This window comes from Pteronotus mesoamericanus, unplaced genomic scaffold, assembly GCF_021234165.1.
Source record: "Pteronotus mesoamericanus isolate MK-2021 breed Mesoamerican mustached bat unplaced genomic scaffold, CSHL_Meso_final contig_52, whole genome shotgun sequence".
Lineage (NCBI taxonomy): Eukaryota > Metazoa > Chordata > Mammalia > Chiroptera > Mormoopidae > Pteronotus > Pteronotus mesoamericanus.
The window spans coordinates 12,377,300-12,390,262 of record NW_026555189.1 but is presented as its reverse complement, the minus strand read 5'-3'; the positions used below and the strand labels follow the sequence as shown (position 1 = coordinate 12,390,262).

Genomic DNA, 12,963 nt, shown 5'->3' with positions numbered 1-12,963 from the left:
ATGGCTCTCAAGAGGGTCCTCTCCCAGCGCAGGACCTGACCTCTGGCTGGCTGCTTGGGACCCCTCTGGGTCCCTCTTGCAGCTCAGTGGGTGACAAGGCACAGCGTCAGCGCGCCCACACCAGAAGGTCCTGGTATGCTCCCCGGCCTCGCTGGGCAGAGCTGGCTTCCAGCCAGCTGGGCACGCGTGGGCCAGGGTGCTGCGAGGAGGAGAGACCAGTGGGGGTTGTCAAGAACAGCCCGCCAAGTTGGGGGAGCCTCGTACCTGGAAGCAGACACAGGCTTCCCGTGTGACTGTAGGGAGCATCCCAGGTGTGCTTAGAAAGGCAGGTGGGCAGAGGCAGCACTGCCGTGGGGCGGCGAGCTGCGGCCCTCGCCTACAGGCTCCGCCACCCTGTGCCTGGACGCCACCAGTACCATCCTTACCCTGTGCAAGCAGTGTCCCTGACCTTGCCACCCCCAGCCTGCACACTGGTTAGGGTGAGGCGACAGGCCTTTCTCTGCACTTTGGCTTCCCACCCCTTTGTCCAGGCCCCCTTTCAGGGTCCAGGGTTGATTCTGAGGTTGGGTCTGGGAGGACAGAGCTACAGCTCTACCCAGAGACAGGCGGACAGTTCCTGAGCTCAGCCGGCATGTGGATGGGGACAGTCCCCAGGGAAGGATTGGTCCCAAACCAGAGAGGTGTCCGGAGGGTAGACAGGATCAGGCAGAAAGAGGAGGTGTTGGTTTTGGCAGAAGAGAAGCTACAAATCTATCATTTTCAAAACCAGCAGCTCCCTTTCCCCTTTATCCTTGAGTTCCCCTCTTCCTGTAGAAAAGTGTCGTTCTCTCCTTGGCTCCCAGGCTGTGGCTCCATGGCGGAGTCTCTGGGGCCCTGGTACGCCGGGGAGGGGGCCTGTCTCAGGAAGAGCAGTGTCCTCCCTCGTGGTTTGCAGACCCTCTAAAATGAGGGGTTGCTTCTGTTCTTAACTTTTCCTGCTTTTCTTTTTAAAATGTAATTGCCCTTGAATGCAAGACCCTGGGAAGAGCCTGGGCTCGCGGCGACTGGACACAGCCCTCACGGTCCCTGCTCATGAGGAGCCCCAGCTGGAGGCAGCGAGCCGGCGGCCCTGTGCCCAGGAATGCTTCTTTGGCTGGTTCTAATTGTGTTTGGAGTTTGGCCTTGGGTGAGGCCCGAGCGAGGGGTCTGTGTGGCTACGGCGTGGCACATGGCATGCAGGCAGCGCGCATGCGAGGGTGCAGGCATGCGAGACAACATGGCAGCAGACAAAAATAATGAACCCTGGACAAAGCTTGAGAAGAGATACAAAGAGTACAGAAACCCGGTTCTCATACTAACCCACGGGTTACAAACTAGGTTGTGCTGTAGATCTGTAGAAAATCACGTTTTGAAAGAATGGCACTGGTGGGGCAGCCGGGGCTCCTCGGGCCGGCCTGACTCCTCCGTCTGCAATGAGCGCCCAGAGGTGCAGGGCAGCGCTGGTTCCAGCTCGCCTGGGGATGACCTCTGCTCCCCCAGGCCCCTGCCTTCTCCCCGGCACTGTTGCTGAAGGGGACATGGCCAGGGAGCGTCTTCAGCTCAGAGGGCTAGCAGAGGCCAGGCAGCTGTGATGGCTGGGCGGGTCTATGCCTCCTCCTCCCCCGAAGACACCATCAACCGCATGGCCACCGGGAGGTGGTCGGTTAGGCCGGACAGCTGGGTGATAAAACTGAATTCTTCCACCTCCTGGGGTTGGGGGAAGAGAAACATCCTGATTAGACCCAAAGGACACCTTGCAAAGGAGGGGTCTGGGGAGCAGGGGTGGCTCCTGGGCTGGGGCTGGCCTGGTCTTCCTCAGGGCAGAGGGGTGGGAGGACCCTGAGGGCCCCAAAGGCCTCCGTCGGGCAGGTCTCGCTTTCAGAGGAATGCTCAGTGCTGTGGAGGCGCATGGGGCTCGGGGTCCCCTACCTACAGGCATGTCCTGGCTGCCCGGTCCCAGACTCACAGCTTTCCAGTCCGGGCACAGCCCCTCCTCCGCATACAGCATGTAGTCGATGCGTCTGCCATTGCCCTTCAGCATGTCCTTGCGTCCCTTCTGGCATGCACCTGGGTTCTTGCTGCGGGGGAAGGCGAGGTACTCCCGGCGCCCCTCCTCACTCTCCAAGACCCTGGCACGCAGACAGGAAGGCAAGGTGAGCCCCTGCCCCTGCCCCCAGGCCCCGGGCCCCGAGTGGAGCCAGGTTCTCATCCCTGAGAGAAGCAGTTCAGATCAAACCCCTGTGTTTAACATCTGTTTTTCCAGAAGGGGCTGGGGTGGAGGGAAACTGAGTCTGAGGCTGTGAGTTCTTGACTGAGTTAGGCCACTCCACAGCCTAACCTGGAAGGTCCCGTGCCCTCCTTGGGCCGGCCAGCACGCACTTCCCTCTCTGAACTGGGACTTGGGCTGTGGCTACAGCTTGGACCCTGTGCTGCCTAGAGACTGTGCCCGAGTCGAGGACAGACCTTCCCGTCCCCAATTCACATCAGGGTGCTGCTCTGATCAATAGGGTCCTGTTGGGGGAACTTGGTCTTTTCAGTGCCTCGCAGGGACCCTTCTCTTCTGGAAGTCCCCAGAACCACCATGACTCTTGTTTCAGGTCAGCAGGGGGCAGGAGGCAAGGAGAACACCCAGGTCCTATCCCAGGACTGGGCTCTTGTGTCAGGCTGTCCCTGAGCGGCTGTGCCAAACCTCTGAGCCTCCATTTCCTCCTCTGATACTAGAATGATTGCTCTGGGCCCCAGGACGCTTTGAGGACCAGGCGTGCCAGGAAAGGAACAACATGGCATGTGACTGTCATTTATTCTTCAGAGGAAGGAAACTGACGTGGCTGCTCAAGTGTTCCTCAAGGTTCTACAGGGAGGCCAGGGTGCTCAGGTGGGGTGTCACACCCCGGGACCCGGTCTTCTGACTCCCTGTCTGCCATCTCCCTCCTGCCAGGGTTCCTGCGGAGTCAGCACCAGTGGGGAGGAGCCTTTGTGACAGACTGGTGGAGGGCGCAGGCGCAGGCCGATGCTGGGGGCAGTCGCAGCCACTGAGAGAGCCTGGGCAGGTGGAAGGGGCGCCAATGTGTGTTTCTACAAGGTCTTTATGAGCCTTGAGATAAATACACTAATGAATGCAGAACATCAGTACATCTCAGAAATATAATCCATTACTGTCCTTTGCCTTTGATAATTAATTCCAGCATCAGTGATCTGAGAGTTACTGATAGTCATTTTTTAATCATTATCTCATAAAAAGATAATTTTCTCAGCATAGCATGATGTTTCAAATTTAGTCTGTAATCTAATTAATTGGCTCAAATTAGCTGCAAGGAGCCATTGCTGTGACTGTGCAGTCTCGGGCTGTGAATTATAAATTGGTTCTGCTGCTAGTTTCTCAGATGGGTCCTTTATGGAAGTGCCACTGTGTTCAAGAATGAAGTTTGGTTGGAATGGAGCTGGTTCTGCTTTGAAAATGACTTGCTTATGTTAGCTCTGCTTGTACTTGTATTTGCCTAATGGGTGACTACCAGCCGCCAGGCTCCCCAGAGCAGACGCCATCCCCCGGGCTCTTTGGCAGCCTTCAGCCTCGCTCTAAAGATTCTAGCCCCTTTTGCTGTGCCCAGCAGGGCCCCAAGGCAGGCTAGGGCTCAGGCCTGGGCAGGTTCTTGTAGAGTGAGTCACAACCCCAGGTACTAGGAAATGCCACCTCAGGACCCGTGGTCTACTTGGGGGCTTCTCCTTTGTAAGGCCAACTACTGGGGCGCGAAGGCTTCAGGCCCCCACGTGCCCCCACTTCTGTCCCTGAAGCTCCCACAGGCTTCCTTCTCAGGGGCCTGGCTCTCCTCTGCCCCGAAAACAGCCACCTCCCTGCAGCCGAGTCGGGGCTGGGCGCTCAGCCCAGAGCCGGGAGCTGCCTGCCCCACCACAGCGGGTGCTTACTTCTGTAGATTCTCCGGGGTGCTCACGTCCTCATCGTGGAGGCCATCCGTGTCCAGCAAGGTACCTGGGGACGAGGGGGTGAGTGCGGTCATTGCAGGTGGCACCCTGCCAGCCTCGAGGATGGCTGTCTCCCTGGGGCAGGTGGGGGCGGGTGGGCTCAGGCATCCGCTGGCCTGGGTGTTCCGGCTGCCCCAGCACTGGGGTCTTGGGAGCAAGTCCTGGAGGTCCCTGTGGGGAGCCCAGCCTTGGTGCAGCATCGGATCTGAGCATGTTGGGCTCAGAACTTGGCAGTGCCCTCCCCTGCCCCAGGCCCCCTCTCCCCACAATCCCCTGTCCCCTGCCCCAGCTCACCAATCGCCCATGGCTTCTCCTCCCCAGGCCCCAGGCGGCAGGGGTCCTTGTAGCGTGTAAACAGGGAGTGCTGCTGCTCCAGCTTGTCATCTGCGCGGGGGAGGGACAGAAGCAGTGCTGTGGGTGTCAGGGTCTGGCCTGTCCCGGGGGGCTGCCTGCCTCTGGTCCTGGTCCAGATGCTACCAGGTTCCTGTCCCTCAGGTATCCCTCTGGATGGGGTCTGTGATTCATTTGTCACTGGTTTTCTGTGTCCTTGAGAATCCCCTCCCAGCCTCCCCCGCTCGCCGTATCCAGCTCTCCTTTGGTCTGAGGACAGTAATCCTGAGGCCTTGCCAGGTCCTGTGGCAAACCATGGGGGGTGGGGGGGGGTGGGGGGGGGGTGGCTGCCGTTTTGCCTCAGCTGGAACTTCTGCCCTTTGCAGACCTGAGCGAGGAGTGACTCCATGAGGCTCAGAAAGGAAGGTGACCTGCCCTGGGTTCCAGTTTGTCCTGCTAATTCTCAAAACCAGAGGGCCTTTCTGAGACCCCAGGTAGGAAGGGCATGGCACTGAGTGGGGCTCGACTGGATCGAACCCCTCCTGACAGCCCCTTCCTGTATGTGCTGGGTCCCCACCCTGACTCAGGAAGATTCTAGGAACACCCAGGGTTTGGAGCTGGCATCAGGCATGTGACAAAGAGAGGCTGCAGGCCTGCATTTGGGAGGAAGTGTGTTCCATGGTGGGTGCCTTTCTTCCCACAAACTCTTGAGTTGCCACTGTTGTCAAAGGATGCCTCCCTGGTCATGAATAGATAGAAGCACCTGTCACCAGGCGAGGGCACCACCCTGTGCTCCAGGTAGGACCTTAAGGTTTTCTGCCTTCCCTGAGGGCTAGGGCCTGAGCTCACCGACCCCATGTCACCTCATCTCTCCTGGGGCTCGGGCCAGAGTGGGAGGAGCCCAGGAGCCACAGGTCCAGCCAGCTTCTCGGGCCAAGGGAGGCTCAGAGCTGCCCGAACGCCCAGGAGGTCCCTGGGATGCGCATGATCATCTGACTCATGATCAGTTATTTAGATCATGAAATAACTATTTGAAATTTCACCGATGATGAACTTTTAGTTTTTTTAGCCTAATGGCTTAAGGCATGATTTGCAGGGTTCAAGTCCCAGTTCTACCATGTTACTGGTTGTGTGACCTTGGACTCATTAGTTACTCCACCTCCCTGGGTCTCGGCTTCCTCTTCCATATGACGCGGATAAATACAGTGCCCATTCTTAGGGTTGTTACAAGACTTAAATGACACAGTTGGCCCATGAAAGCCATTAGAATTGTGCCTGGTGCAAAGTAACAGCTGAATAGACTTGGTGAGTGGTATTAGCTGACTTAGTCTGAGTTTCAGGGGCTCCAAGCCGTCCCTGTCACAGGTTTGTTTTTAGGGCACCTTTTTGTCTCTGGCAAGGAGGCCTCTGAGCTTTCTAGGCAGAGCGTGGGTGCTTCTCATTCTAAGATTTCTAGGGGGCAGAGAAGTCATAGTCTTGCTAATATCCCACCCACATGCTCACAAGGAGCAGGAAGTTCTTCACGCTGCCAGCTCTGACTGGAGCCCCCGCCCTCCCCCTGCAGATGACCTGAATGGGGAGGAGCCTGGCCTCACCTGAGGAGCAGTTGTCAAAGTTCAGATCCCCACAGACAATGTCAAACGCCACCAGCTCCTCGGGGTTGGCTGTGCTGGACGAGGAGGTAGATTTTCGGAAATCAGCCAGCCATTCCAGGAGCATGTCCAGCTGCTCGCACCGGATGGCACTGTCCTCTGCGGGGCAGAACCAGAGACCAGATGATGAAGCTGTAGCCAGACCCCAGCCAGGCCACGGCGGACCCCAGCCTGCTGGGGAAAGATCCCCCACCCTCAGAAAAGTGAAGGCCGCCAGACCCTACCTTCCAGGGCATGCAGGTGTGTGCAGGTGATGTACCCGACAATTCTTTGGTCCTGAGGTGTGCTTCCCACCTGCACCTGTGGAGTAGGAGGTGATGTGTCAGTAAAGAAGCCTGTAAGTTGTCATTGCTCTGAGCACAAAGGGACACTGGCAGCACTGACTGCCTACCAGGTCAGACCAGCACGGGTCTAGCTTTGTTGGCGTCTGGCTAGACTTGGGAACAGGTAGGAACAGCACACGTCTTGCTTCCAGGAGCTTCTGGTTTAGTACAAGAGGCAGATGCATGAAGAAATGCCAGCCTCTTGTACAGCGCGTGCCCCCTAGGCAGTCACGTCAGGTTTTACGGAACAAATGCAGAAATAATCGCAGATTTCCAGCCCACACCCCTGCCATCCCCCGGGGACCAGAGCCTGCCAGCCCCCCAGTTCCTTGTTCACCCCTGTCTGGTGGCTCTGCCCTCTTGTCCGTAGTTATACCCTAGATTTGATCATGCCCCACAGCCCATTCCTCTGAAGTCTAAGCCAGGCTCCTTGGGGATTCAGCCCAACTGCAAAGCTTGACATGCTCTCTCCAGAGACTTCACATCCTGCTTTCCACTCTCCCCAGTCTGTGCCTCTCTGGCTTCTTGAGAAGTCACGTCATCTGCTCTTTGGACATGGTCCCTGTTAGCCTGTGTCTCTGTGGCATCTGTGTCACTGGCTGGCCCCAGGTGCCTCACAGCCTGCACCCCAATCCAGTGCTTCTTCCACACCAGCTTCTTCATGCTCCACTCCCCGAAGGCCTCAGTCCTTGCCTCCCATCCACCTCCTTCCCCAAAGATGGAGGACCTGGGGCTGGAGTAGGGCCGGGGCACCTCCCCGGCTCCATGCCCGACTGCACATGACCCCGGCAGGCTGTCTCCACAGGCAGGCGTAATGAAAACAAACACTTCAATCATACATTACAGACGACTCCACGTGGTCCTCAGTGGTGACCCTGATGCAAGCCTGAGCCCTTGATAGGGGCTGTGCTGTCTCCCCAGGCCCTTGGTGCGGCACCCCAGGACCACCCGCAGGCACCTTTGCCCAGAGGCCGCTGGCTGACCCCTCTCGCTCCTCCTCTCTGGGCTTTCCTCCTGCCTGAGCTTGGGCTGTCTTCCCCAAAGTTCACCCATCCATTCCAAACTGGCCTTTCTATGATGACGAGACCCTAGACCCTGGAAACTGTCCAAGAAAGGTGACTGTAGAGGCCAGGTCTACAGGTGGTGCAGCAGCAGGGTTGGGGCACCTGGCATGGACCGAGCACAGCTCTGCCTGTCCTCCAGCGAAGAACGGCCCGAACTAACCACTACCGCCGCCGTGTCATGGGTCTACTCTGAGAGCCTCCGGAGGCTTCCATCCCTGTGCTGCCAAAGTCAGGTTGGCATTCCTCTTCTCCACATGGACTTCCATGTCACCGAACATGCTTAGCTTTCTGCAGCTCCTCATCCCCTTTCCCACTCAAATGGATGTACATCTCTCCTTTCCCAGCGCCTGGCGGGGGACAGATACATGCCTGGTTTCTTGGTAATGAGCCATATGGCCTGGATTTGAGGCTGTCTATAACTCACATGTTCAACGTTCACATTTTGCCTGTATTCCTGACCCAAACCTTGGTCTAACGTTCCCTGCATCCCTGAAACATCTCAAGGAATCACCTACCACAGATGCGCCCTGTTGCAAAAACACAACACAGTTTTAAAGCCGCAATGCCCGTGCAAGGCCACACGGTGGCGCTCTCGCCCCTGCGTATCTCGAGCAATGACTGCCTCTGTCCCCTCCTCAGTCATACTCCCGCTGAGAGCGCCCCCTGCTCAGTGCTTCACGATGCTGCCTTGCTAGAGCCTTATATTTGTGAGGATTAGACTAAAATTATACTGTAATTAGCCGGGGTCACGAAGCTCCAATGGCTGAGGACAGCTCAAATCAATGTTTGCTGCCCCATCCCAGTTTCTCGGAAAGCTCTGTGCTGCCTTCTGAGCTCCTGGTGACTTGGCCAGGCTTTTCACCAGCTGCCCTTTTGGTGGTCGTAGAGTATCATCCCCGACTCCCTCAGCATTTAATGTCATCTGCCTGTGCTGAGTCCTGGGCAGGGACAGGGGACAGGTGCGGAGAGGCACCACTCAACTCTGCCCCTGAGGAGAACCCATCTGGAGGAGGCGCAGGGCAGGCCATCCGGCCTCCCCCTCCGCCCTTCCACCAGGCGTCTCAGCTCCTCACCCACCTCCCGCTCGGTCAGCCTGTCAGTTCCCCGAGATCCACTTGATTATGTGCCCGGCCTTATTGATTTCTGGCTCAAGTCCTCAGGAGCTGCAGAGGCTTGTGTTTCTCTTGCAAAAACAAACAATCACACTGAGAGGTTGTGCCTCTTAATCCTGGTGGGCAAAGACTGTCAATAGAGAGGGGCCCAGAGTCAGGCTCTCTCATACATGAGGCAAAAGCGAGCCTGTCCCTTCCTTCTCAGGCCGTCCTGGCAGCAGGAGAGCACATTTTCCTCAAGGATCAGAAATGCCACAGGGTTGGTCAGGAGGGCAGGGCTGGACAGGGGAACCCTGCCAACGAAGGGAGTGCTGCTTCCACGCGCAGCCAGGGCAGCATGTTTCCAGCCCCGGGCCACCTCCTTGGGCCGGCCTGTCTCCTGAACCCCATTTGTTTCACTTCTCTATGCAGGAGAAACAGGCTCACTCTTGGCAACAAAGATGAGCTGGGTCTGCCTTGTGCCGGGCACAACTGGCTCCACTCTTGAGGGGTTCTGTCTGATGGAAGGGACAGGCGACGAGACTGCTGGGGACAAATGCTGGGGAACCCATGAAGGGAAAGACGGCTTGTGTGGATGGGTGTTGAGGAAAGTTCCACAGAGACGGTGAGGCCAACCCGGGGAGGGGCCGTGACAAGGAGAGCGGGGCTGGAACAGAGTCCTGGTGAGGGTGGAGGGGTCCAGGGGAGGCTGGGCATCTCCCTGAGGCAGCAGGAAAGGGGCAACGGGAGTCAGATCTGAGGCAGGAGGAGGAGGACGAGCTGGAAGAGGAAGACAGTCAAAAACACAGTCGGGCAGATACAGAGGAATGGCAGCCATGATAGTACAGCTGGAGACCTGGGGTGGGGATGGGGGGTCCAGCGGTACCTGGGAAGTGAAATTTGTTACCTGGATGGACTGGATGGGCTCAGGGCACAGGGAGGAGTCAAGATGGGCCCTTCTGGCTGGGGGGTGGTGGAACCTGGAGGAGGGGCAGGGGCAGGGCAGATGATGAGTTCCGTTTGGGAATGAATGGGACTGTGTCCAGGGCAGCCAGACACAGAGCTGGGGGCTCAGGGAAGACACTGGGCTGGGACAAATGTGAGATCGCTCAGTGAGTGTGGAGACGAAGGCTGTGGAGTCACTTTCCTGGGCTCCACGTGCGCGAGCTGGCCACAGGGACCAGGGGAAATGAAGAGCGCTGGCCAAGCGGGGTCTCCGTGCCGTGGGGCTGCCCAGGCCGAGAGCTGGACAGAAGCAGGAGGCCTGGTGCGGCCAGATGTGCCCGGGTCGGAGAGAAGTTTTGTGTGGAATATCTTAATTTTTAAATGTTGCCCAAGCAAGAAATATTTTAACGGTGTGAACCAAATTAGCCATATCTGCAGACCAGTTTTAGACCCAGGAGGGAGAGGGAGGATGGGCATTTAACGGATGGGCAGGCGAGGAGCGCCCTGGGAGGAATGGCCAGAGAGGTGGGAGGAAAGCCCACAGCGGAGGGACTGTCTCAAGGACACTGTGTGACCCCGATGGGCGTGGCAGTTGAGGTGCCGGACTAAGGAGGGAGATGAGGAGGGGGTGTGTGGGCTGGGGCAGCATCGAGGGGTTCCCTGGCCTCTGAGCCTCTGTAGTACAGTGGTTGGGAGGGAGAGGGCACACTCCCCGCTCTCCCTGAGCCTGACAACATGCTCTCCCCTTCCCCAGAAAGTTACTGAGATGAAAATATATCCGTGGAACAGAACACTGATGAACCATATGCCAAAATGGGAAGGTTGGCTCCCTGTAAGAGGAATGCATTCAATTCCAGCATCTGAGGCTATGGAGAGCCGAAGACTCCAGCTCTGGGCCTGCGGAGCCACACAAGAGTCACTGAGCACCTGGAGGAGGGACCTGGGCCCAAGAGGCCGGGCTAGCTCCAGCAGCCTCCATGCAGACAGTGAGCCCAGCCCTCCCTCCCTCCCGGCAGGAGCTTGGCCTGCATACGGCACTTTCCCGGTCGGGCCACCTGCAGTCAGAGCTGGGTCTGGGGGACAAGAGCCTCCCCACACTGCGCTTCCAAATTAGCCACACCGGGGACCCAGGCCTGCCCTCATGCACCTCCTCCTAAGGGGAACGGAGAAGTCAGGAGGGAAATATGGACAGAACCCATACCCACCAGCTGCTGATCCTGGGGGCAGAAAGCCCTGTTCTGTATCAGCTGCACAAACAATGCCTCAGAAAACTCTGGAAGCATTAACAGCGGTTTTTGGATGGAGAATAAGAAGTCGACACTCTGAGCGCTTCAGGCTCAGTAGAAGATAATGAATGATGACCAAATTACCATGGCCTAAAAACTCCCCCAATTGCATCGAAATTAGCAGAAATAATTATGATTCACTTTAATTACTGACTATGGAAGCAAAGCCTTGGGCTGGTGGGCAGAGAGCTGGGCATGGCAGCTGCATGACAGCCAGGAGGGAGAGGGTGTCCCAGCCGTGTGGCTGGTGTGGCAGTGGGCCCAGGACCTGCAGCCATTGGTTTTCATCAGTCTTCCGTCTTATGAATGTCTGCTGTCATAGACAGTGGCATTCTCCATCCCCTGTCACCACCATGCCATCGCTGCCCGGCCACCTTCACCACCAGTACCAGAGAACCCCCCAGGCCTCGCTACTCACGCCCCACTGGGGAGTAGGCTCCACGCTGCCCCCACGTTACATATGGGGAAACGGTGGCTCAGATCTGAGGAACTTGCCCAAGGTCACCCAGCCAGGTCTGTCAGATACTGGAGCCTCGGCTCTTGTCCCTGCATTTTTAGTTCCCTTGTCCCTGAGTTGGTGGCCCTCTGGTTCAGCTCCATGAAAGGTCTCGTCTGCCCATAGACATCCCAGATGGTGAGGACCCCCTGGCTACATCCCAGCTCCCACATGGCCCTGGGCAGCTGGCATGTGCCCAGGCCTCCTACCTTGAGAAACAGCGCTCCCTTCGAGGCCAGGCTGTCAGAGCCCCTCCCATTGGGGTAACAGTGATAGGCCACGTCCATGATGGGGTAGCGGCTGGCAAAGAAGAGGCCACTGTTGAGACACTTGAAGCAACAGCCGCCTTGGCAACAGCAGCAGCCTTGGCAGCCATAGACCCCAACATCATACACGATGTACTCGAAGTAACCATGCAGCTGGTCTTTCAACTTGGTGGCCGCCCGCTTGTCAAACACCTCCTGCAGACACAGGAAGTCCACGTTGGCGGGGAAGAAGGCCGAGATCTCGTGGTCAAAGGCCTCATCTGGGTGCCGCCTCTTGCGCGCGGCTGCCTTCTTCACCACCGAGGCCTTGTGTGGGGCCTTGCTGTAGGTGGCACCTGGATCCCCGCTGCCACCGTCCAGCCCGGCTCGTGCCTTCACCAGGGACTCTCTGGAAGCAGAGGGGCTGCCCAGGCTCCCTGAGTCCCCATCCCGCTGACTGTGGTTGGGCGTCTGGCCCCGTGGACCCCCGCCAGCCCCATTTCTGGCCTGGCCTCCAGGAGCAGGGTCATCAGCTTCAGGGTGCCGGCCCCCCTCATCGCCACTGATGCGCACGATGCAAGCGTTCTCAAGGCTACCACAGTCAACTGAGTCCCCAGAGGCCGGGCCATTGGCAGCCTCGTCACTGGGGTGACGCCCACTGTTGCCTTTGTATTCCACAGAGGCTGTCCTCTTAATGCTCCCAGGGACAGCCCGGGCCATGCCATCACCCTGGGGTGACACCAGGCTGCTGAAGCTGGCCGCGCTGATGGATGTATTGGTGGGCGAGTCGATGTAGATTTTGATCTGGGGCCGGCTGGCCCCATTGCGGATTCTGTGCCCGATCTCTTTGGCCCGTGCTTGGGTGTTGAAAACGTTGTTGAGCCTGGCTAATGAGTCAGGGAGGAGGCAGATGTTGGCGGTGGCGAAGCAGAAGCTTTTGCCAGGACCTGTGCCCTTCCATTCACTGAGCAGGGCTGCCCCTCCGGCCGGGCTCTTGTCTTCCAACCGGGAGTAGACGTAGGGCCTGCGGGCACACTGTAGGGGACACCAGAAGAGGAACCCAAGAAACGCGAAGGGCAGCGAGGTGACCAGGAGGCCCAGGTAGATGGGCATGAACAGCAAGATGCAGAGGAGCTGGCTCTTCTGACATGGGTCAGGTAGGAACAAGGCCAGGAGCCGGTCCAGCAGCCAGTAGCATGGGAAGATGAGGGCCCAGGACACGGCATGCAGGGCAGACAGACAGCTATTGGGAAAGGGGGTCGTGTACAAAACCATCGCAGCTCACTGGGCGCCGCTGTCGGCCCTACTACATGTTGTCCGTGGCAGCGCAGGCACGTTCCCGGGTGGGGAGGGTGAATGGGGAGCAGGTGGAGGAGGGGTCACCTCCTGGTGAGATGTGACTCTGGGTGGTTGGTGGCGTGAGTTGGCCAGCCGGTCATGGCTCACCTCAGTGGGCCATGCCAGGCCACCAAGGCCTGCTGGAGAATCTGCAAGACAAAAGGCAAGGGGGCTTTTATTCCTTTTTAGGGAAG

The 12,963-nt window shown here is 58.1% G+C and overlaps 1 protein-coding gene across 1 annotated transcript; it reads right to left on the bottom strand.

Moving 5' to 3' along the window:
- Positions 1–1,454: 1,454 nt before the first annotated feature.
- On the bottom strand, positions 1,455–12,706 carry SMPD3 (sphingomyelin phosphodiesterase 3). The gene is made up of 7 exons (XM_054579037.1): positions 11,396–12,706; positions 6,206–6,281; positions 5,925–6,080; positions 4,294–4,383; positions 3,943–4,006; positions 1,985–2,147; positions 1,455–1,725 (listed from the first exon to the last, which is right to left on the bottom strand). The coding sequence occupies exons 1-7, from the start codon at positions 12,704–12,706 to the stop codon at positions 1,624–1,626; spliced, it is 1,962 nt and encodes a 653-aa protein (XP_054435012.1). The 3' UTR covers positions 1,455–1,623.
- Between the last annotated feature and the right edge of the window lie 257 nt (positions 12,707–12,963).

Bases quoted from the DNA above. Each gene is read 5' to 3' on its own strand.
- SMPD3 (XM_054579037.1), bottom strand. From the start codon at position 12,706: ATGGTTTTGTACACGACCCCCTTTCCCAATAGCTGTCTGTCTGCCCTG. The intron at 4,384-5,924 runs GTGAGGCCAGGC...TCCCCCGCGCAG, and splicing joins CTTTGACAACTGCTCCTCAG to ATGACAAGCTGGAGCAGCAG. The intron at 1,726-1,984 runs GTGAGTCTGGGA...CCCCAACCCCAG, and splicing joins TGTGCCCGGACTGGAAAGCT to GAGGTGGAAGAATTCAGTTT.